The 22,118-nt window shown below is 36.5% G+C and overlaps 1 protein-coding gene across 4 annotated transcripts in view; it reads left to right on the forward strand.

Moving 5' to 3' along the window:
- SOCS6 (suppressor of cytokine signaling 6) overlaps positions 1 to 14,344 on the forward strand; it is a 64,061-nt gene extending 49,717 nt beyond the window's left edge. For 3 of the 4 annotated variants that reach the window (XM_080381151.1, XM_080381152.1, XM_080381153.1), the window contains exon 2: positions 1,796 to 14,344. In XM_080381151.1, the coding sequence (XP_080237277.1) occupies positions 1,921 to 3,525 (1,605 nt within the window). In that variant the 5' untranslated portion in view covers positions 1,796 to 1,920 and the 3' untranslated portion in view covers positions 3,526 to 14,344. The remainder of the gene's footprint in view (positions 1 to 1,795) is intronic. The other variant, XR_013927177.1, reaches the window with a different exon arrangement.
- The last annotated feature ends 7,774 nt before the right edge of the window (positions 14,345 to 22,118 follow it).

Raw genomic sequence — 22,118 nt, forward strand, 5'->3', positions numbered from 1 at the left:
AAATCAGTTTACAGGCAGAAGAGAAACTTAGTTTCTCCCCGTTGAGAGAAAGGAAAGTGTGGCTTAGTTTGATAAAAGAAAAAGAAATGTGAAGAGCTGAAGACACTCAAAAAATGGACTTAGGAAATGTTGGAGGTTATGGCAAAGACAGAAAAGGTCTTTGAGGTAGGGTAATGCAGGTAGTGTAGGGAACCTGAAGATAAGGCTAGGGTACAAATCCGAGTAAATCAAGCTTTAATGCTTCTGCTCTTTATGGGAACAGTGTTCAACACCCCGGCAGCAGGGCTTTACTTAAAATGTTTCAAGATTTTTTGAAGCTCAGAATCCGTAGTTGCCTTGCATTGTCTTTCAGTTTGCTTTGGATATGATACTTTAGCCTTTGTGTATTTGAGGACCATAAGAGCTGGGCTGGACAAGAGGATAGATGACAAGAGTCAATGGATTCATGTTTGATTATAGTAGTCATTCTCTTTACATGCTTTTTTGCAATTTTTGAATGGTTATTTAAGAAAATCATACTGTTTAGTTAATAAAACTTAGTTCATTGCACTATTTTTCTCAGTTGCTTGTATTGCGATACAATGGGAGAAAAGTGGGAAGCACACGCATAAGGACTGTTTTACTTTCCCCTCAGTCCCCCAGGCTTGAAAGATTTCTTGAAAGATTCTTCGGCTCCTCCAGCTTGCCATGCTTAGCCTGGAGCCAGGCTTACTGCTGCACTTTGTGCTGCTAACATCACACATGTTTGGAGGTACGTGGAATAATGGCTACTACTAACAGTAAGACTATTTTTTTGGCAGCAGCAGCTTCCCTCTCTCCTCTTTCCCTTCTTGTTCTTTCCTTCTCTGCAGAGCTGCTTGCTTTGGAAGGTCTAACCAACATTAAAAAACACACACACACACACACACACACAAAAAAAAACCCAAACCAAACAAAAAACCTCCCCAAACATACAGCCCCTGCCACCCCACCCCAAAAAACCAAGCTGGAAAGTCAAATTTATGGAGGAGGTGAGTACATGATGCTGGAAGATGCCAGGTGGGAGCAATTGACTGGGTTGTGAACAGATGTGTCCACTTAGTCGTGACAGAAGTACTGAAGGAAGAAAAGCTCCAATAGTACTAGCAGGGATAGCCTGTGATTTGACCTCCTCTGTGCCTAAAACAGAGTTTGGCAGTAACTTCTCTTTCATAGATGTTCAGGAGGGGACTCCTGTGACTTGCTCTGAACAGATGCTACTTTGCTGTTGGTGTCTATTTTTTTCACTAGAGTTAGTTTTTCTATAATTATGTAACTATTTGAATATTGCTCAACTTCCCTGTGTAAAGAAAGTATGACCTTGTAAGACCATGTTTTTAGGACTAATTGCAGTTTAACCTGTGTGTAGGAATCCTGTTATCTCCTATAGTTTTGTATTCTGTAGTTATTTTTGTGGCGATTTTTTTTTTTTTTTTTAGGAGCCTTCTGAAAGATAGGAGTGTTTCTGTGCATGAACATTTTATATAGAGGCATTAAATGTATGTGCCTGTGAGTGTGATATAATGTGTGTGTGTATGTGTATTTAAAAAATAGCATGGTGAAATCAGAAAAAAGTTGCGGAAATCACCAAGGCAGATGTAGAAGATACATTTTTTGAGCCTGATTGGTTTCCAAGTCAGCTGCCTGTATTTACTTCTATTAGATGCCTGTTACTTAAGTACTGCAATTTCTGTTTTGTTTGGAGAGGGGGAAACCCTTATGGATAATTTTTAAAATACTTCTTTTGTGAAGTTAATTGTTTTTTATTTGTTTCCAGGAAATGGCTCTTGAAGTTAAATGAGACTGGATAAAACACATAAATGAAGCAGAAGCTGCTCTGCATGTGTTAGGGCTGTATCACCACAAGCACTGCTGATCAGCCAGACTTGGTAACTTGTCATAATGAAGAAAATTAGTCTCAAAACAATTCGCAAGTCCTTTAACTTAAATAAAAGTAAAGATGAAAGTGACTTTGTAGTGGTTCAGCAGCCATCGTTAAGTGAATTTGGAAAAGATGACTCCTTGTTTGGCAGCTGCTATGGTAAAGATTTGGCTAGCTGTGAAGTCAATAGTGAAGATGAAAAAGGCGGCAAAAATAGATCAAAAAGTGAAAGCTTAATGGGTACGTTAAAAAGGAGGCTTTCAGCAAAACAAAAACAGAAAGGCAAAGGCAGCACACCATCTGTAAGCTCTGCAGATGATGACACCTTTTCTTCCTCATCTGCTCCAATAACCTTCAAAGACGTGCGAGCTCAAAGACCTCTGAGATCCACCTCCCTCCGTAATCACCATTACAGTCCAACTCCATGGCCCCTTCGACCTACAAATTCAGAAGAGACTTGCATCAAAATGGAAGTGAAAGTGAAGGCCTTGGTCCATTCCTCTAATCCAAGCCCAGCACTGAATGGTGTTCGAAAGGACTTCCATGACTTGCAGTCAGACAGCGTGTTCCAGGAACAAAACAATGCATTAAAAAATACGGAATCTCAGAATGGGGACTTGCATCTTCATATTGATGAACATGTGCCTGTAGTTATTGGATTAATGCCTCAGGACTACATTCAGTATACTGTGCCTTTAGATGAGGGAATGTATCCTTTGGAAGGATCACGTAGTTACTGTCTGGATAGTTCCTCACCCATGGAAGTTTCAACTGTTTCTTCTCAAGTGGGGGGGAATGCTTTCCATGAAGAAGAGAGCCAAGTGGATCAGGATGTAGTCGTTGCACCGGATATCTTTGTGGACCAGACAGTGAATGGCTTGTTGATTGGTACCACAGGGGTCATGTTGCAAAGCTCAAGAGTTAATCACAGCGATGTCCCTCCACTCTCACCTTTGCTACCTCCAATGCAGAATAATCAAATCCAAAGGAACTTCAATGGATTAAATGGCACAGATGCCCATGTGGCTGAAAGTATGCGCTGCCATTTGAATTTTGATCCTAACACTGCCCCTGGAGTTGGAAGAGTTTATGATTCTGTTCAGAACAGTGGTCCTATGGTTGTGACAAGTCTCACAGAAGAACTGAAAAAACTTGCAAAACAAGGATGGTACTGGGGCCCCATTACACGTTGGGAGGCAGAGGGAAAATTAGCTAATGTGCCTGATGGCTCGTTTCTCGTTCGAGATAGTTCTGATGATCGTTATCTTTTAAGTTTGAGTTTTCGTTCCCATGGAAAAACTCTTCACACTAGAATTGAACACTCAAATGGTAGGTTTAGCTTTTATGAACAACCAGATGTGGAGGGACATACATCTATAGTTGACTTAATTGAACATTCAATCAGGGACTCTGAAAATGGAGCTTTCTGCTATTCGAGATCCCGACTGCCTGGATCTGCAACTTACCCAGTGAGACTGACAAATCCAGTATCTCGGTTCATGCAGGTGCGTTCTTTACAATACCTGTGTCGTTTTGTTATACGTCAGTACACCAGAATAGACCTGATTCAGAAACTGCCTTTGCCAAACAAAATGAAGGATTATTTACAGGAAAAGCACTACTGAAAGCTTACGGGAATCTTGCATCTTGCACTTTGGGAACAACAACAACAAAAAGAGATTGAATTACAGTTTACAGACTTTCATTATTATCAAAATCTTTTGCTGCCATAAAAATATTTCATTTTTGTGTGTAAAAGGAAAGTAATGCATTTTGGATTTATGTTTGTTTTGGGATTTTTTGTGTATTTTGGGGGGCTTCTTTTTTTTTGGGGGGGTGGGGGGAAGAATGATCTCCAGTTTATTTTCAGAAGTGTGAAATAGCTATCTTTCATCAATGTGCAGATTAATCACAATGTGAATGATCAAATTCTCCTTAATTTCCCCCAAGTCCTTTGCTGCTATCCACTGTGATTTTTATGCATTGAAAGCACATTTCATGTGTATTCAACCATAAGTAAAAGTAAAATGAAACTTGTTGAATGGAATTTTTTTCCTTTAAAATAGCCTGTTTGAAAAAAAATGATTGTGGATAAAAAACATATTGGTATTCTAAATCACAGAATTTACATCTATGTTAAAAATTATTTCCTAGTATCCTAATTACAAATTTCTATAGAGATATGTCCTAATGTAGAACATACAGAGCTGTGTGATAAGAACATGGTTATGCAGCATATCTCTGGAAAAAAACCCCACCTTTCTCCTAAACCTTGTATTGTCTGTAGACTCTTGTCTTTGAGAAGGCTGATTCGGCCTTCTTCTTGTCTCAATATTTTGTCCTTCTAAAAATGGCCTTTAAAAAAAAAAAGCCTATGAAAGTCAATGTGTAGTACCTATAAGGAAATTGTGGTATTGGGGTCTTGTCAAATACTGTCTTTTAAAATCATGCCATTAGTTACATAAATGAACACCTACCAGGTCCCCTCTTTCTGTCCTTTTCCCTCCTGCCTCCTCTTGCTGGGGTGGGAATAGACCATAAATTGATAAGCCATTTTAAGGATGGGGTAAAACTTCTAATAGGATGACTTCTACAATATATGTTCAAGCTACTTGGATTTTTATTATTTTCCATTTTCTGCATTTTTTTCATTTCAAAAGTGCAGTAATACACTAATGTCCTTTGGATCATTTCCCCCTTTTTTTGGATATCCTTTGGGGAGGAAGGAACAGGACTGATAATGTTTTGGATGAAAGATGCTTAAAATGCATCTCTAAAGCTCTGTTCTCACAGCCTTTCAAATTATGGGGAAAAGAGGTTTGGATATACACTGAATGCAGAAAATGTTTGTTTACTGTCATGAAATATGTTTTGACGTATGAAATATTGAATCAATTACGTAAATGTTTGTATCTGTCAAAGATTCTGGCATTTGGAAAGCTTACAGTTATTCTAACCTTCTGTAGGGAAAAAGACTTTCAGTGGGGAGTACAGGTTCTACATTAATATTTTCGTCATACAAGGTTAATCCATGGCATTTTTCCGATTTGTTTCAGGTTTCTTTTCCCCATGATTTTATCTTTTATGAGTTATTTGTAAAAGGGAGCTAGTTTGGGAGGGAGGCTTGCTTTGCCTGCCTCTACCCCTTGTTTTGTATTTTAGAATGTCATCTTCCCCATTTCTGGTAGGAGTGGCTAGTCAGTAAACATCAGCTTAGAAAATGCTGTTCATCTTTGATAGAGCTTTCTTGTTTAGGTCATTTTCTTCTTGTTGAAGCTAATCTTTTTGTCCCCTGAAATAAGTCTTTAATAATGAATACAGTATTGCTGCAAGGTGGTGCAGTAGCACTACATCTTGGGTTGCCTGAATTGATAGACAAAATTTATATTTTTTTAATTTATTTTTTGACCATAATGTTTAACTAAAAAATAAAAAAAATAAAATCAAAGGTAGATAAAGGCTGCCTTTGCTTTTAAAGGGAGGGAGAATAAGGATTCTTTCTTTAGTCTGATAAAGTTTTAAACTTAAAAAAAATAATCTAGAGCAGTCTATATGGATAATTTGTTGGCTCTGCCATTGAGATATTATGTATGAAAGTGTGAATTCTGTTTTCTTTTTTTCCCTCTACTGACTTACCCCCCTCCAGCTCCCCCCTCCCCCCCCCCCCCCCCCGGCCCTGAATCAGGATCACTAACTTTATTCAGAAGGCACAATAACCTATTGTATGGTACAGTGTTCTGATTCTGTCTGTGGGGAGGAAAAAGAAAATCATTTTTATGGATTTCAGACGCATACTTTTGGAAGAAGACCTCTGGCATTTTCTTCACTTTAAAAATTCTTTCCCCATACAAGCTAGAGGACCTATGCATTCTACAGAATCTTTGAAAGATTATAGTATATTAAATATTTTCTTTGCCATTTTAATACCACTATTGAATGGATTAGATATGTTTATCCTATGCCATTACATTGAAACATAAATATTTGAAGCTATAATATCCTGGTCTTGTTCCTGAATTGAAAAACGTGTAAGAACACACATGTTAAATTTCTTGCCCATGCCTTTGTAAATGTTAGTTCGTTCACTGATACAAATTGATGCATTTTTTTTTTTTTTAAACACTTTGGTTCAGCTATCCATCTTTTTAATTGCCTTCCTTGCTGTGTTCTTCACCTGTGAACTTAATCAGGTCGAGTTAACTCTCCCCGCTCCCCCCCCCCGCCCCCCCCCCCCCCCAAATCTTCCACAAAAGGAACACTGTAAAGTGGTGGATGCCTAGGATATGAGAACCATATACCGCTTTGCTTCTAAATAAAAAAGTGGTGGTGATATTTCTACTAAGCTCAAAATACTTTAAATCAGTAATAAGTAGACACAAATACTTACTTCTACAGGTTTCGTTAATTAGAACCTCAGAGTATTTTTTCATGCTGAGGTAACTGGCCAGCCAGGAGAAGGAACCCAGAAAAATTACTTTGAAAACATTAAAGATACTTACCGTTTCTTATAATAAAGATTAATATGAAAGAAACACAGTAACATTTAGTTATGAGACAACTTAGAATTACTCAGAGTAACCACAAAAATTGTGTTGACTTCTGCTTCATGAAAATTAGAGGAAAGAAGTTTCCTTGACAGATAATAGGAAGATGATGGAGCATAGTTTGGGGGCCTTTGGAAGTAGATACGCTAGGAATAAAAGCTAACCGACTGTGATCCTTATAGAGTAGAAATATGGCTATTTATTCAGCACAACAGTTTAAGGATTAAAAAGATATGCTTTTTATGCAATTGAATTGTGGGAAAAATGTTTTTGAAAATGAAACTTTGAAATAAAACTTTTTTTTGAGCATCTGAAATGATTGACGTTATTGATAACATTGTCTGTTTTACCAATCAGAAGAGTAAAACCACACCTTGTATTTGGAAATAGAAAAATAAATTTGCACAATTTCCTCTGTGGGTTTTTTTTTTGGTTTTTGTAAGCCAGTGTTATGAACAACTGAAAGTGATTTGTATACTTTAATCTATACTATACTTTGAAGGATATAGCACTTATCCTACTGTTGCCATAGTGAATGCCATCTTTTTATCAAAATCTTTTTCTGTCAGAAGGATCAGAAATGCAATTATTAGTTAAACTCTTTGTTCTCAGATGAGCTGACTTTGCATTTTGTTAAAGTCAATTTCTTTCTATGAATATTGACTGCTGGGCTAAGTGAAATCTTGTGCAGTTTTTGTTTTGATGCATTTTATCAATGTGAATACTGGAATTATGAATTTAAAATAGCATACCAGCAATATATGGGCTGTGATTCTGATGAGAAGTATTTCTGTGTTCCAAACTTTCAAATTCTGAGCTAAGCTATGGATAAATTCATGATTGCTGATTTAATTTCTTAAAACCTTTTTATGACTGCAAAGAATAAAAATTATAAGCATTCTTTATAAATAAAAAAAATGGGCTAGATGGTAGTTCATAATATGGGAAATATGGCATTGTTGTATCTGGAAAGTGTTCTAAATTCTACTCAGATAATGAAAAATTCTTAAAGAATTTTGTATGAATACCTGTTGGGTTGAAGAATTTTTATAGTGGTGACTGAGTGCCATGAAGTTAATGCTTACAATCCAGATTGCTGTAGTTTACACTTCTCTCTGTTTCAGACCTGGTGTGCACTATTTGTACTAAGCACGCCACAGAGTGAATTATCCAAAGTCCATTGATTTTAATGTGTTTTGGTTTGTAAACAAAATTATAGTAATTTCTTGCACATTTTTGAAAAATAATTGTATAAGGATTTATGTATCTGCTTCTGGATACGGTGTGTAAATAAAAATTTCATTCACAAAAAGATTTGTGGAGTGTTCTATACCGTAATGATCTAAAACAAAAAATATGAAAGACATTGTAAAATTTGGACATCTGACTTAAACATTTAAATTTTAATGGTTACTGGTTTATATTTTTATATTTTTTACTGTTCTATATTGTTTAACCTTGTTAGTTGACTTTTCATAGTATTTCTGTATATTGATTATATTAAATCGTACTTTTGAAAGCAAGAAAAAAATTGCCAGAACATAACTGGAATATATTTTTTAAAAGGTCTGCGTATATACTGTAAGCTAACTTTTTGATAATTATTTGTTGTTTTTTTTCCCTTAAAAAAAAAAGATTGTAACAAAAGTCTCCATTTCATCTAGATGTACGTCAAAGGTAACACACCATCTCTTGTCTTCCAAGTAAGCAAATAGTTCTTACTTAGTTGCAAAGTTTAAAAAAGAACAACACCACCACGGTGTCGATCTCCATATATTCACTGGATGCTGTCCATTTGCTTTAAAAAGGGAGTGACATTTTAAACCCTGGGAAATTACACAAATAAATGAGAAAATCGAGGATAAACAATTTATGTTACAAAACATATGTACAATTGTTCACATGTTTTTGTGTAGTTGGAACTTAGAGTCACTATTCAAATTCAGCGAAATACTACCAGCTCCTTAGGTCTTGTTTATAACTGATTTGGTTTTGTTGGCTTTTTTTTAGTTTTTATTTTATAAACAAACAAACCCCCAACCTTGGTAGAAAGTAACTCTTCTTCGTATTGTCTGCAGCTGGTAAGTTACAGAATACATAGAAAAGTACTTAAGTCCTAAAACACTAACCAGAAATAATTCATAGTTTTTGCCAAGAGGAAACTGCCTTCTCCTGTTTTGTACTGCTGGGGCTGGTATGGTGGTGTCCCCCAGCACACGGGATTTTGCTGGGGTTTTGTTAGTAAGTCTGTGTAGATGCTCTTCTCTGTGTTTGTTCTACTTCAGAATATTTGGGGAAAAATAAACTTGTGCTCAAATGTGTCTTTGGTAAGTGGTGAAAGGTGAGTAAGAGTTAATTTTACAGCTGCCTGTAAAATGAGCACAATCCAGGTGGGGTTGAAATGTTTATAGTCAAGATGCCTGTAATGCTAGTTATTCCTACCTCCTATTCAATCAGCTTCACAGCTGTGAGAGTGGAAGAGAAATTCTAAGACACTGCCAGATACAGAAAGCTTGCTGTATGCCTGATAACGTAACCCTTGTACCAAGGCAGGGCTTGGCATTGAGCATGTATGTGAATTAAGTCATCCTCTGCAATTAAGACCTCAAAGATTAGAAAGCTGCAAGATCTAGTAGAAATCCATAATATTTTGAAGCAAAGTTTGATCACAGCACTCCAGCACATGCAATTTGCCTGCAGTGTGCTTTGCTTTTTTTTTTTCTTTCCTTTTCAAAGGCTGAGGTTTAGCAGAGCATTTTAGCATTTCGTGTGGCATTAGCATGCACGTCTGTGACTTTCCTGGTAAGGCAATACCTACTCTTTTCTGTCAAAGCCATGTAAAGTAGGAATAGGATGGTGTAGGGAGTGGAGGCAATGGTTATTTGTTTGGTTTTGGGAAGTAACTCAGAAATAAGAGGTGTTCTGCCTCCGGAGACAGGAGGCTGTGATTCTTTCAAGCCAGCTGGCCGCATGCTTTGGTAAGCTACTGAGTCTCTCAAAGTGCGAACTTTGAAGATGGTACTGCTGAGGGTTGTAGGCAGGGCACCAGCCCTCAGGAAACAGGCTTAAAAAGGAAAGGAATCTTTCCTTGTGTAGAATGAGGAAGGAAAGATAAACAAGATGTTTGATGTTTCACTTTTGGTGGGTGAGAATTAAGTATTTTGGATGCAGATGGCGCAGGAATGTGTGATGGAATCTGGACTGCTCCTGACACTTGACAGCTCAAGTGCCATTAGAGCAGTCATGTGTGGAGGAAAGAGTCAACATACAGTGAAAGGAAGAGGAGCTGTAGCAAAGGTAATGCAAGGTTTGTAAAACTTAGGAACACCGGTATCTGACGTTAAATGTGTGTTGTCTCATCTGTTCTTCAAAATTTCCAATTTCCTTTAATTTGCAAAATTGTTCAGCTGCAGTTCCAGTTTGCATGGCTGTGAACAGGGCATTGTGTTCTCAGCTGAGCCTGCCACAGTAAGAAGGGCAGCTTTTAAAAGGAATCCCTGTTGGTTCCAGCTATTTAAATGGGAAATGTTGCTCAAGTAGATGAAGTAATTCAAATGTATTTTCCCAAATTATTCATGAAATGGCTAAGTCATCTATCATCACGTGATCAACTTCACATCTATTTCTTAATGATACGTGTTGTCTTTTCAGTTATACACCTTTCAAATAAGAAAGGAAGGAAAACACTGCTTGAATTTCTCAGACTGTCACTGGATGCTTCTGTGTTTGACCACATCGCATCAACCAAGGGGGTATCTGGGCTGAAGATATTTTTGGCAGTGTTGTGTTCCCAGAGAACATTCCCCCACACACACCTTTTTCTTTGCCCCAGCCCTCTGCTTCCATCAGGAGACAGCAGCTGTCTTGTTCGGTTTCTGATGGAATTGTCTGGATTTTCAAAAGATTTTCTCTGTCTGCTGCTGCATATTCAGATTTCCACTGAAAAGTGTGCTTTATATTTTCTTTCAGAGCACCTTTCTTCCCTGGTTGTCTGCCGTGTATCACTGAGAAGAAAATAAAACAAATGTGAGTGTTCTAATAGTCTTCCAACCTGTTCTTTTCTGAAGTGAAATTGTTTCTGGTTTAAACACTCCCATTTTGAGTTAATGGAAAATTTACCTGAACTATTCTGCGCGAGTAGTATCTTGCAGTCAGTCTTATGATGCTGAAAACTCTAAAAGTGTAATCTTCAAGACTTTATTATTGCACAATAACTTGAAGATACTCAATAGTTCTTATGAATGTAAAGTTTGGAAAATGTTTAGGTTGGAAAATGTTTAGGTTGGAAAAATCAAGTCTGTGAAATTAATCTCATTATCTTTTTATACTTTTTAAACTCCTGTGTGGGGGCACCAGCAAAATGAAAACTATTCCTGTTGAGGCGTCATACCTTGTCATGGTGAAAACTTCTGCTGAGCTCTGCTGAATGGAGAAGGTGTTAGGGAAATTCCCAAATCTCGGGCAGAAGAATATAACTCTTGTCATTCCTGAAAATGGAAGAGGGGTTGGTTCGCAGGGTAGGTGGCATGGCAGGTGCCACTCCTGGTGTGTTTTCTGCCTGCATTGAGAGAGTCAGTGGGTGATAGGACCTCTCATGAGTTCCTTTTTAGCTTTTGACATCTTTTCCAGATCTTGCCACAAATGACAGTATGCTGGTGGCTAGGATTGTTTGAGAAACTCCTGTCTTTCTAGGCTGTATTGAAAGTAAAAGGTACTAAAGTGCAAGGTCCATGGTAGACTTGCTCCTTTTTGTTACTCATCTGTGACGGTCAATGACTGATTGCAAGTTTTCTAACTTCCCCTTACGTTTTCTTTTTCTTCATGTATTTTTTCAGTTTCGTCTGATGAAATTCATCTGGATAAATCCAGATCAAAGAAGTGATAGAAGGATGGAAATTGTTATTATTGGTGTATTTTCAGTGGGATTTTTTTTTATCTAATTACAAGTTGTTACATGAAATTTAATATCGACTTTGTTAACATCTTCACACCAGTTAAATGTTAGGGTGTGTGTATTGAAAAATCATTTACTTCTGTGGGTTAATATAATGCGGAAAGTGAAGATAACCTCACCGTCATCTACTGGTATGTAATTTACTGTATATCCAAGTTTCTTATGAAGATAATACTTAGAATGAAAGTCATAGCCTCTCATAATTAGATCATTACCTTTTCTCCAATTAACAGTGGTATTTGGGAAAAAGTTACTTAAATTCTATTTTTCTTCAACCAGTTAATTTTTGAAAGCATTTCCTTTACATGAGGAAAAAAAACAACCCACCAACCGACCCACTCAAAACACCTAAAAAGCCCCTAATAATTTTGGCACTGTCAAACCTTCAAATGAACATTGACCTAAAATTTTCAAGTGTAATTAAGTGAAATCCTGGAACAGTTTTCTATGGGTAGTGAAGAGGCAGAACATTGAACTGAAAAGCTTTTGTTTCAGAAACAGTATCTGCTGTCATAATAATAAGTCTACTTTCTGTCTAAAAATCCAGTGATATATGAATTTAGTATATTGTTTTATTCTAATATAATAAAAAGGCTTTCCAACTGCAATGCAATGCAAGAATAAATATTACTTTGATGTTGTCTGACTGAACTGCTGAGACGTGATGTAGAAACTTCTTACTATCATGGTTAATATCATAGTTCAATGGCAAAAAATGCCTGTCTGAAGAAAATAAAATAATCCCTGTCTCCAACTACCCCAAAATCCCAAATCCTTCCTTTTATACATGACCGCCATGTACAGCTGTGAATGTAAAAGGTTTTTATAAGAACTGCAATAAAATAATCAGCATTTAAGATTTGTTCAAGTATAGCTAATCTTGTTCAGTGGCATATGTTAAGTGCGATTAAATCTGTGCTCAAGATAAATTGTTCTAGGGCATAGCTGTTTAATACAGACACGACACTCATATACAGGTGATATTATGGAAATATAAAAATAATTTGTAATGAATTTGAGAAGGGCATACAACATACATAAAATTTGCTTCAATTAACTTTCCAGTGAATTTGTTATCCTTCCAAGAACCAGTTACAATAGTCAACAGAGACTAATTATTTGATAAGTTATGGCTCCTAATTAATACTCAAATAATTTGGTTAATTTATATAAATCAAATTACAATGCATCAGAATTAAACTTGTGGTGGTGTCTAAGAGGGTTGTGTTTGTTTTTTGGTTTTGTGGAGGTGAGGATTGAATTTTCTCCAGTGTTGTCCACTCTACTGCTCCAGAAGTGTGAAAGTTAGTGTTTTTACAGGCTGAGATAGGAAATTGATGTTCAGTTTTGTAGAGATTTGATTTTTTAAAATTTTAGGTAGTGTGTTCAGTCATTGGCATGATATTGTGCTTGTAAAACTGTCAATATTTTGTAGTATAGAATATGTGATGTACAATGCAATGCAAGGGAACAAAATAAATAAAAAAATAATAGCTATGAGCTCCTGGGAGACGGTAGAAATGGTTTTATAATTTGCTTTTAAAAAAGTCATTTTACTGTTACATATTTTTGCTTTATGCCATAAAATACAGGTTTTAAGTGTAAGGAAATTACTTGAAGAGTAACAGTGTTTTAAAAATTGTGATTTCCTTTTAAAAAACTAGTAATTATGCTTTATGATGCTGACACTTGTTCACATGCACACCTACATCGGGTTATATGAGTGTGTAGAGGTGGCAATTCTCTTAGCACTGTAACTCTTAGTTCTGACACTTCTCCCCCCACGTGCTTTACCCAGCCTGATCATTTACAGCTCAAACTCACCTGAAGATTTAATCACTCATTTTGGTGTCATTTTCCCCAGCTGCCCTTAGAGCATCGCTGACGTGACTGCTGTATGGGATATTCATATTAAAACCTGCAGTGTTATTTAAAGATAAACTCTATCCCTTCATATTGAAGAGGGAGAAAGGAAATAAGAGTATGAACATCGTTCAGTTGTCATTTGTGGCATCGGGATTCATACAGCCATGTGAAGGGCTCTGGGTTAAATCTTTGTCAGCTTTCAGCAATGTGGTAATGGTTGTTGCCTGACAACTTGAAGTAAGTTATTCTAAAGTTAAAGAGAGCAGATAAAGTATTTGTTTCTAGAAGTCTCTGTAGAAATCTTCCACGTACGTATTAGTGCTTGAGGCTTTTCATGATTTAAGGCAGGCATTCTCAGGAGTTGTTATAACAAGAATAAGAATAATATGGCAGAGAAATGAGCCTCCATTTATAGCCGATGCTGTCATCTGGCTTTGCCTGCCCTGAGTATGACCTGCAACTAACTACTCAGGGTCGCCACAAGCAGCTCACCATTGAAGTAACATGCAGGTTGCTGTCCAGGGGCAATGAAGTTATTTCACGTAGCCAATGTACCAAGTGTGAACTGGGATCAATGATTCATTGTCTTTCCCAAAAGAAGATCTGGAGAGGGCGGAAGTGAAAGCAGGAGGAACAGGTTCAAAAGCAGGAAGAGGAGGAGGTGCTTTGTATAGCCCATCTTGAGGTGTGAAGCTCCTTTTCACAGATGTTTTAGATGCTAAGAACGTACACAAGAACATGGTAAGTTCATGTTTAAAAATACTTGTGTTCTGCTAAATGCAGAGATGGTGCAGGATGGCAAGGAGGGCATCTGAAGGGCAAATTGTTTACTATTTTCCTATTCTGGTCATATTCCAGATTGGGTTCTAATGGGACAAACATGATACTGAGCTGTGAGGGTCTGGTCTGACTCTGTTTGTACTTACAATTTCTCACCCAATGTAAAAATGTAAATCTTGAAATCCTGTCTAACAGTTCTTGTTTCTTTATCTTGGGGCCAGTAGGAATTTTAAGGATGAGTACATTCTTGATCATTGTGGAAAGTGTTACTTTTTTTTTTTTTTTTTTTTTTTTTTTTTTTTTTTTTTAGGAAACATTAAACAGAACAGTAAATGATTTGGCATTTGCAAGGCAAAGGATTGCTCCCAGCTGGAGCACCTAACAAATTTTTCATGAAGCTCTTCTGTACTTTTTTTAGTTTAAAGCCAGTGTTAAAATTAATTCAAGATCTACTTCAAATTCATTCTAGCACTGAAAGGTTTGAAAAACATATCACAGAGAGAGATATTTGTATTTGAACCAACTTTAAATCTGTGTAGTGTAAATACTTCAGCATGTAAGAAGAACAAATCTAAAATTGTTTTCCCTGATGCTTGCCAAATCAGTGCTTCCATGAGCATATTTAAGTGCTCAGAAAATGACAGAAATCTCTGTGTACCAGTTTGTATCAGAAAAAAATCTGACCGGTTTGTCCTTATAAATGATTGGAAGCATACTGACATATTTATTTCATGTTGTATTGTAACTTACATTGTAGGTTGGTTGGTTTGGTTTAGGTTGCAAAGGTGATGAAATAACTAGGAGAAATGAAGAAAAAAGTGGGTGAAATGAGAAAATCGTTCATCTTTCTGTTTTTGTATGCAAGTAAAAAAGAAGAAATTTCTGTAAAGGGATTGGAGGCATCTTGGGCAAAGATAACTATTAACACTGCCTTACAGGGGTTTTGCCTTTTTTGTGTGTATTTGTGGCTGAGTTTGATTGTACTACCCATGTAAATAATGTCTAAGCTTCGTAATCTGGTGCCTGTATATCTGTTCTTCTCTGAGGCATTTTGTAGCTTGCTTCTGGAGATTTCTCAGAGATTATATTTTGAAAGACATATCAGAAGCAGCGAGTTTTTGTGTGTGGTGGTGGTTTGATTTTTTTTTCCCCCTTTAGTTTTCTTTTAAAGATTACATTGCTGTAGGAGAAAAATAGTGAAGTCTAATTTTTATGTCCTGGATAGTCTTGGAAAGATCAAATACTCAGCTAATGAATGGATTAGTGCTTTTTCTCATTGCTTTATGAGTCTGATATTTCCCAGTGGAAATATATAAATAGATTTTGATAACGAACAAAGGGAAGATGTATTTTATTCCAAAAGCACTAATGCTGAAGGGCATGTCAAATACTGTAAGATTTTTTTCTCTAGGAGAGAAACTGAAAACCACCAAGGATTTTGACCAAAGATTTTTTTTTTTTTTTAAATGGTGGGAAGTAATTAAAAGAAGTCAGTGCATAATGAGTGATTTCCTAACTCTAAAAGTGTATTAGAAGGATCTGAAATACTGGGAGGTATAAGAGAACTTGGGGCCTCCTGCATGTAGAACTATAAATGCTTATGCATCATCTGTTCTCTTTCAATGATGAAATTGAAAATATTTCATATTTGGAACTGAGCCTGTCAAGAGTATTATAAGAAAAATAAATTGGGTATCTTTGTATAGTAAAAGAAGGATTTTTTTCCTTTTTTTTTTACTCTTAAATTCTAATTCAAGAGGGCAGATATTGTGATAATGTGGCAATCAGTTAAGATTCTTGCCTTTCTCTAGGGATCTGTTGGGAACAGATGCTTAGTCTTTTGACAGGAGTTGACAGTGTTTATTTTGGGGGGCTGGGGAAATAAAGGGGGAAGAAAAAGAATCAACATGAAATTTTTCTCCTTTGCAGACCTTTTACATGTTTGATGTATTAGACTTGAAAAGATACATACTTTAAATAATCATTATGCAGTTGACATGTGGCTTGGGAGGATGACAAGAACTAAACCCCTTCATGTAGAGCTTATATGTTATTAAAATCTATCACCTATCCTTAGTAGTGAGTAAGATAGTATGTTATTATATCCTTATATGTTCTTAATAGGAACATGTACTTTATTTTGGAACTGTATCTTAAAACCTTTTGAGCCAACCTGAAACTTTTCCATGCCTCACACACTGATCCAACTTGCATTTTTCCAGGTTTCTTCTTTTCTTAGGTACGTGGCAATATCAATTCAGACAATATTTTATTACCTCATAAAATACTTTGACTTGTTATTGTATGTCACACAATTCTCTTAAATGCAGTTATTTGCAGGCATAAAGCATGAAAGTTTAAAAATCAGGACAGAAAAAGGAACTAATTTCCTTCACTTTAAAGGACTAGCATCCTATTTTTCTCTCAGCTTCCAAGAAAGATGAGAAATAGTGGGTCTCTGTTGTCTAGCAGAGATAAGCAGCTACTTATGCCTTTCCTTTATTATTTCTTATTTTTATTAAATTCTTATATTTATTATTTCTACATCCTGTCACTTGGCGGTTGTGCAAGAGGAGAAAAACTGTGATCAATCTTACTCTTTCTGTGCAAAAAAATGGTTGTGTGGCACAACGAAGGATCTACTGGGAGGAAGGAGAGAAGGGCCTCTTCTTGATAAGACCAAAATTTACTTCAAGTTATCTGTAGCAAAAAAACCCAACAGCCCTTAAAGTGATGAGGTTTAACTATTTTTCTCTATATTCTATATCAGTTTTTAATTCTTGATGCTAATTTTGGCTGAGCTGAGATGTATGTGACCTTGCACAAGTTGTTTAATTTCTGTTAGTGTCAGTAAACTTGGCAGAACAACTGGACAAGAGCAGAAGATCACTGGATAAAACAGATGGGAGAGGAAAACAAACTTTACACAAAGCACTATGCTTTGAGGTGAGTACTTTGAGGGGAAGGGATGAAGCAAGCAATAGACTGGATACAGACTGCAAGGAGATCACCTAACCTCCTTCCTCGGGTTGTTAATCTACGCAAAGGAATAATCCCATGGAGTTCTTTATTTGTCCATTTCTGCGCACATAGTGCACATATATATGACTAAGAGAGAACACAAAGAAGTTCAGACAGTTCAAAGGAGCATTTAAGGTCTTGTGAATGCATTTGTGAACTACTCTCATGTCATCACAAGCAACATGGTAACATGTAGACAAATTATTACTTTGTATGGAAATTTGTATAATCCTGTACGTATATGAATAAACAACTTGAAAGCGTAATATGGATCAGTAAAATAGAGTGCATTTCTGCATTGCTTGTATTAATGAGAAATTACTTGGAATTAGATGAATGGACTAATTTCATTTTTGGTTCCATGCTCCAAATGATCTGTTTTGTCAGGTAGACTCAGGGCAAGAAACTGCATTTGGAGAGGGAAGCTGGGTAGCTTCCTACCGAAGTTAAAAATATTGGCTAAATTATATGAAATGCACATTACTTAAAAGATGATTCCCAGAGCTCTGAAAATGAGTGGAGCTTTTTCTGGTTTTCCTTGTAAACTAAATTAACCAATAGTATCTTCTGGGCCTGTGTTTCATGTTCTAACTAAGAAAAAAAAAAAATAGTGTATTAATGAATTCATGTTCTATGACCAAAGCATACTCTTATTCTTTTGCGTTATGCATGTTCTATGACCAAAGCATACTCTTATTCTTTTGCGTTATGTAATTTTATAGGTACTTAATTTGAACCATAAATGTAGACAAGCAGTTCCACTTGACCTTTCTGGCTAGAAAATCAGGAGCAATTCATATAATGACAAATGTTGTTACTAAAAACTACAACTGGCTTTAGCAAGCCAATATAAGCTGCCAAACACCGATGAGGCACTGCAGAGTTCAGAGGCTGCTGTTAGTCAAGATTTTGGGGCAATTACACTTCTGTGGATGTTGATAGTAGCTCATCTGTATATTCTGCTCGAGGGAGAAATTTTTTCAGTATGGACATCGAACTGTAATGGAGATTCTGCTAGGAAATTAATCAAGCCAAATTGGTTTGCCAACCAAACAGAAGTGCTAATTTGTCAGAGGGTATAAGAAACTTCTTGTGTCTGTGTTCTGAGAGGGTGGGGTGTTTTTTTGGTGGTGGTCTGTTTTTAAGTAACATTCCCAGACTGGTTGATACTGACTTGTTTTAGGAAACTTGGACTTACTGAGAAATTTAAATATCAAATTACCCTTTTTTTCATATTGCTGGGCTTACTTGTCTCTTAGAGAAATCAGTGCTGACAGAATTTAAGTAGATTGCTAAATATTTTAGTGGTGATCCGAAGGTGAAAAGAAAAGCCGAAAAGAAAAGCCATAAAGAACACACTTACTTGTGTGTTTTAAAGTATGACAATTATGTCTATCATTTTAGCTTTTCCTGTTTGTCGAACAGAAAAAATTAGTATCCTAAAACCAAATAATTTAAACTTCACAGTACAATCTGTTTTATTTTTATTATGTAATTTAGCAGCTGGAATAGTTCTGTCATCAAAGGAGGCAGTACCATACGGGCAGGTACTTTAAAAGATTATCAGATCTCTATTGATCAGTAAATACGTGGAATCATTCTTCCAACTTGGAATTAAACTATTAATACAAAGCTGCTGCTCTCCCAAAGATGTCAGTCATCTGTGGAGGGCTCTATTTGGCCTTTCTGGTGTACCAAGACAAATCTCTGTTCAACAACATGGCAATGCTTTTTTGTTTATCTATTTGTTTATTCTATTTAATAAAACACAAATGCTGATTCCACACGTTAGGATGTTAAAAATGTCTTTTAAAAGGAAAACCTTTCAACCAACCTTGGGTCCTCTGTTGAGGAAGGTAGGTACGTATTTAAAATCAATTTTAAAAGTATGCTAATCATTAACTGTTGCCTGCTGAGAAGCTGGTTTCCACTACTGATACTTGTGGTTTGGTGCAGCTAATATCCCAGGGGTATCCCTGAAACCCCAACAAGAGGTTTGGACAGGATTCTCCAATGAAGAACAGGTGCTGTTCTGGTGTATCTATCTCCTCCTTTCACTTCTGAAACCATCTTTTGACCCAAAGTCTTGAAACTAATTGCTATAAAAGGTTATTGTCAGGTGAATGCATATTTGTATCATCATCATTTCAATATAGTAAGGATTTTATGGGACAATCACTTCAATTTTAGTAATACTGCTATAATTTTAACATTTAAACGATTTGATTTAATAATCTTTGGCAAATAGAGCCTGAAAGCAGTATACAATTACCAATTAGTAGAAAGAGCAAAGCAAGAGTATCCATTTAAATATAAGGAAGCTCATAGCATTATAGAATAGTTTTGGTTGGAAGGAACCTTTATGGGTCATCTAGGTCAAGCCCCCCTGCAATGAGCAGGGACATTTTCAACTAGATCAGGTTGCTCAGAGCCCTGGCCAACCTGACCTTGAATGTGTCCAGGGATGGGACATCTACCACCTCTCTGGGCAACCTGTGCCAGTGTCTCCCCACTCTCATTGTAAAAAAAATTCTTCCTTGTATCTAGTCTGTATCTACCCTCTTTTAGTTTAAAACCATTACCCATTGACCTATTGCAACAGGCCCTGCTAAAAAGTTTGTCCCCAGCTTTCTTACAAGCCCCCTTTAAGTATTGTAAGGCTGCAATAAAGCCTGCCTGGAGCCTTCTCTTCTCTAGGTTGAAGAACCCCAGCTTTCTCAGACTTGTTCGTAGGAGCGGTGTTCCATCCCTCTGATAATTTCTGTGGCCCTCCTCTGAATTCGCTTCAATGGGTCCATGTCTTTCCTGTGCTGAGGGCTCCAGGATAGATGTATTTACTAGCATTACCAGATTTTGGTGATACATACTCAGTAAATTGCCATTTGTTATACTTCCTTGTGAGAATGTGACAGTGATACCTTCCCCATTTTACTTACGTTGTGGCTTTCAAATGAGCAATGTCAGGCATACTTGCTTCTTTACATTAGCAGTGATTTGAGTTTTCAGAAGGTTTAATATATACCCTTTTAGCTTTTCACGCCTTTGTGCTGTCCTGAGACTCATAAAGCAAGAGGCATTGATAGGTTCAGCATTTTGCTCATGTAACATGGAGAAATCTTTTAGAAGAGTGATTTATGGTGTTGCAGTGAAGCAGTTCATAAAGGATAATGTCTTTCTACTTAGAATTCATGTGCTGTTACATAGGACAGTCTTTGGCATTTTGAAGGAAAAGTCAGCTGTGGTATCATCAATTTATAAAGGCTATTTGAATATAAGTTAGAGGGAAGCACTCCATCAAACATTTTATTTCTGGGAATATTAGCTTCCCTGATAGTTAATTACTTATGGAGGATACCATTTGACAATTAAGCATAGATTTGTGATTGTGGTGAGGAATGGTTGGAAGAGCAAATGAGAAACACAGTAACCTATACAGCATTTCTGTATGTGTAGAAGTAGTAATTTATTAAAGTACAAGCTTTTAATTCTTTTGTCTGTGACATATTAAGGTGACAAAAAAATGGTACAGTTGAGACAGGCTTACCTAGTTTATTCCCACTTCAATATTCAGCAACAATAATAAGATTAGAATATATTTTCTTGTTATCAGCTGATCTGATACTTCTCAATACACACAAGAATGAAAGCTATTATAGTGGTCCCCAGATATTTGAGTCTATTCCCATTCCCCTTTGATCTTCCACATTTTTTATTACTAATTCTGATCTAAATCTCAACTCTGTTCTTTGCATTCAGTTTAAGATGAGCCAAACCAGATTCTAACCATCAGCTTGACTGTTCCTTGATTTTGGGAGCTGCTCTGCCTGTGGCTTCTGCTCCTGCCCTGGTGAAAATGGGAAGTAAACCAGTGCTTGCCGACACACCAATAACACAAACAGTCCTCTCTGGGGAAAAACAATTTTTTTTTACATTTTTTTTGAAAGTTCACAAATATACCTTAGAATAACATTTGAGGTACTACACTGGCATGGGCTGTGGAAGGAAGAGGAGTATCATTAGGCAAGAAGTCAGCTGAAGTGACAGCTAAGGATAATTTGTGAATTTTTTAATGACGTAAGTTCTTCATAGACAGCACAGAAGTAGAATAACAGGCTTAAGGACACACCTAAAGCTTTGTGAAGGGTAGTTGGGGCTGGTCCTGGTTAAGTGGTTGAAAAAGACAATACCTTTCTTGCTAAGTTAACTACAATGAAAAATCAGAGTAAAACTTCCTTTATATCAAAGAGGCAATTAACCCTGCCTCCTTTATCCTTTTTCCCTTAATTATTATCTTCTCTGGATGCTGACAGTACAAAGCATGAGACTGATATTCTGACTATTGACTAGCATCATATGGGAAAGATCTAGCAAATATGCAGCATAAACTTCTGTTTATTCTTAAATCGTCCCTATAAATTTTAGGGGAAAATGTGATGTGTTCCAAATGTGACTGTATGCAAGTACCAAAAATCTGGGAGAAACAAACAGAAAGAAGGTAAGTTGACTCTGTTCTTTGTAAGAAAAGAATATTTTTATAGCTCAATGTAGCAGGCAAAAATAAAACATTTCAATAGCATTATAAGTCATGGCACTAAAATGAAGAAGATTACAAAGTGGTTTATAATTACAGACAAGTATAAAGACTGTCTACAGTAGGTTGAGCTAGATCCACAATGAAAGCAACATTGCAGTACCTACTAACCGGTGGCTGGGGCATTTACTGGTGACTTGTGGTGGAACCCAAATGAATTATTTATACTTATATATCTGTGTAAGCAAATAAGAACTGTTTAGCCCTTATTGTAGGTGAATGTCAGAATTTTCATTTTCTGGTCATGTCTTGTATGTTCCATCCTAAAAACAGTCAGCTTTGTGTTACATCTCAGTTAAAGAACCAACAAGTGAAAATGTAGTTTTCTGACAATTTGGGGGTTCTCAGGTGTTCACTCCCATGCTGATCACATTTAAAAACAACTAAATGCCTTTAAGATGACATGCAAGTGTTTTTTCTCTCCTGATATCTAGGATACTGATTTGATCTATCACTATTTTG

The sequence above is a fragment of the Falco punctatus genome (genome assembly GCF_963210335.1).
Source record: "Falco punctatus genome assembly, chromosome: 3".
NCBI lineage: Eukaryota > Metazoa > Chordata > Aves > Falconiformes > Falconidae > Falco > Falco punctatus.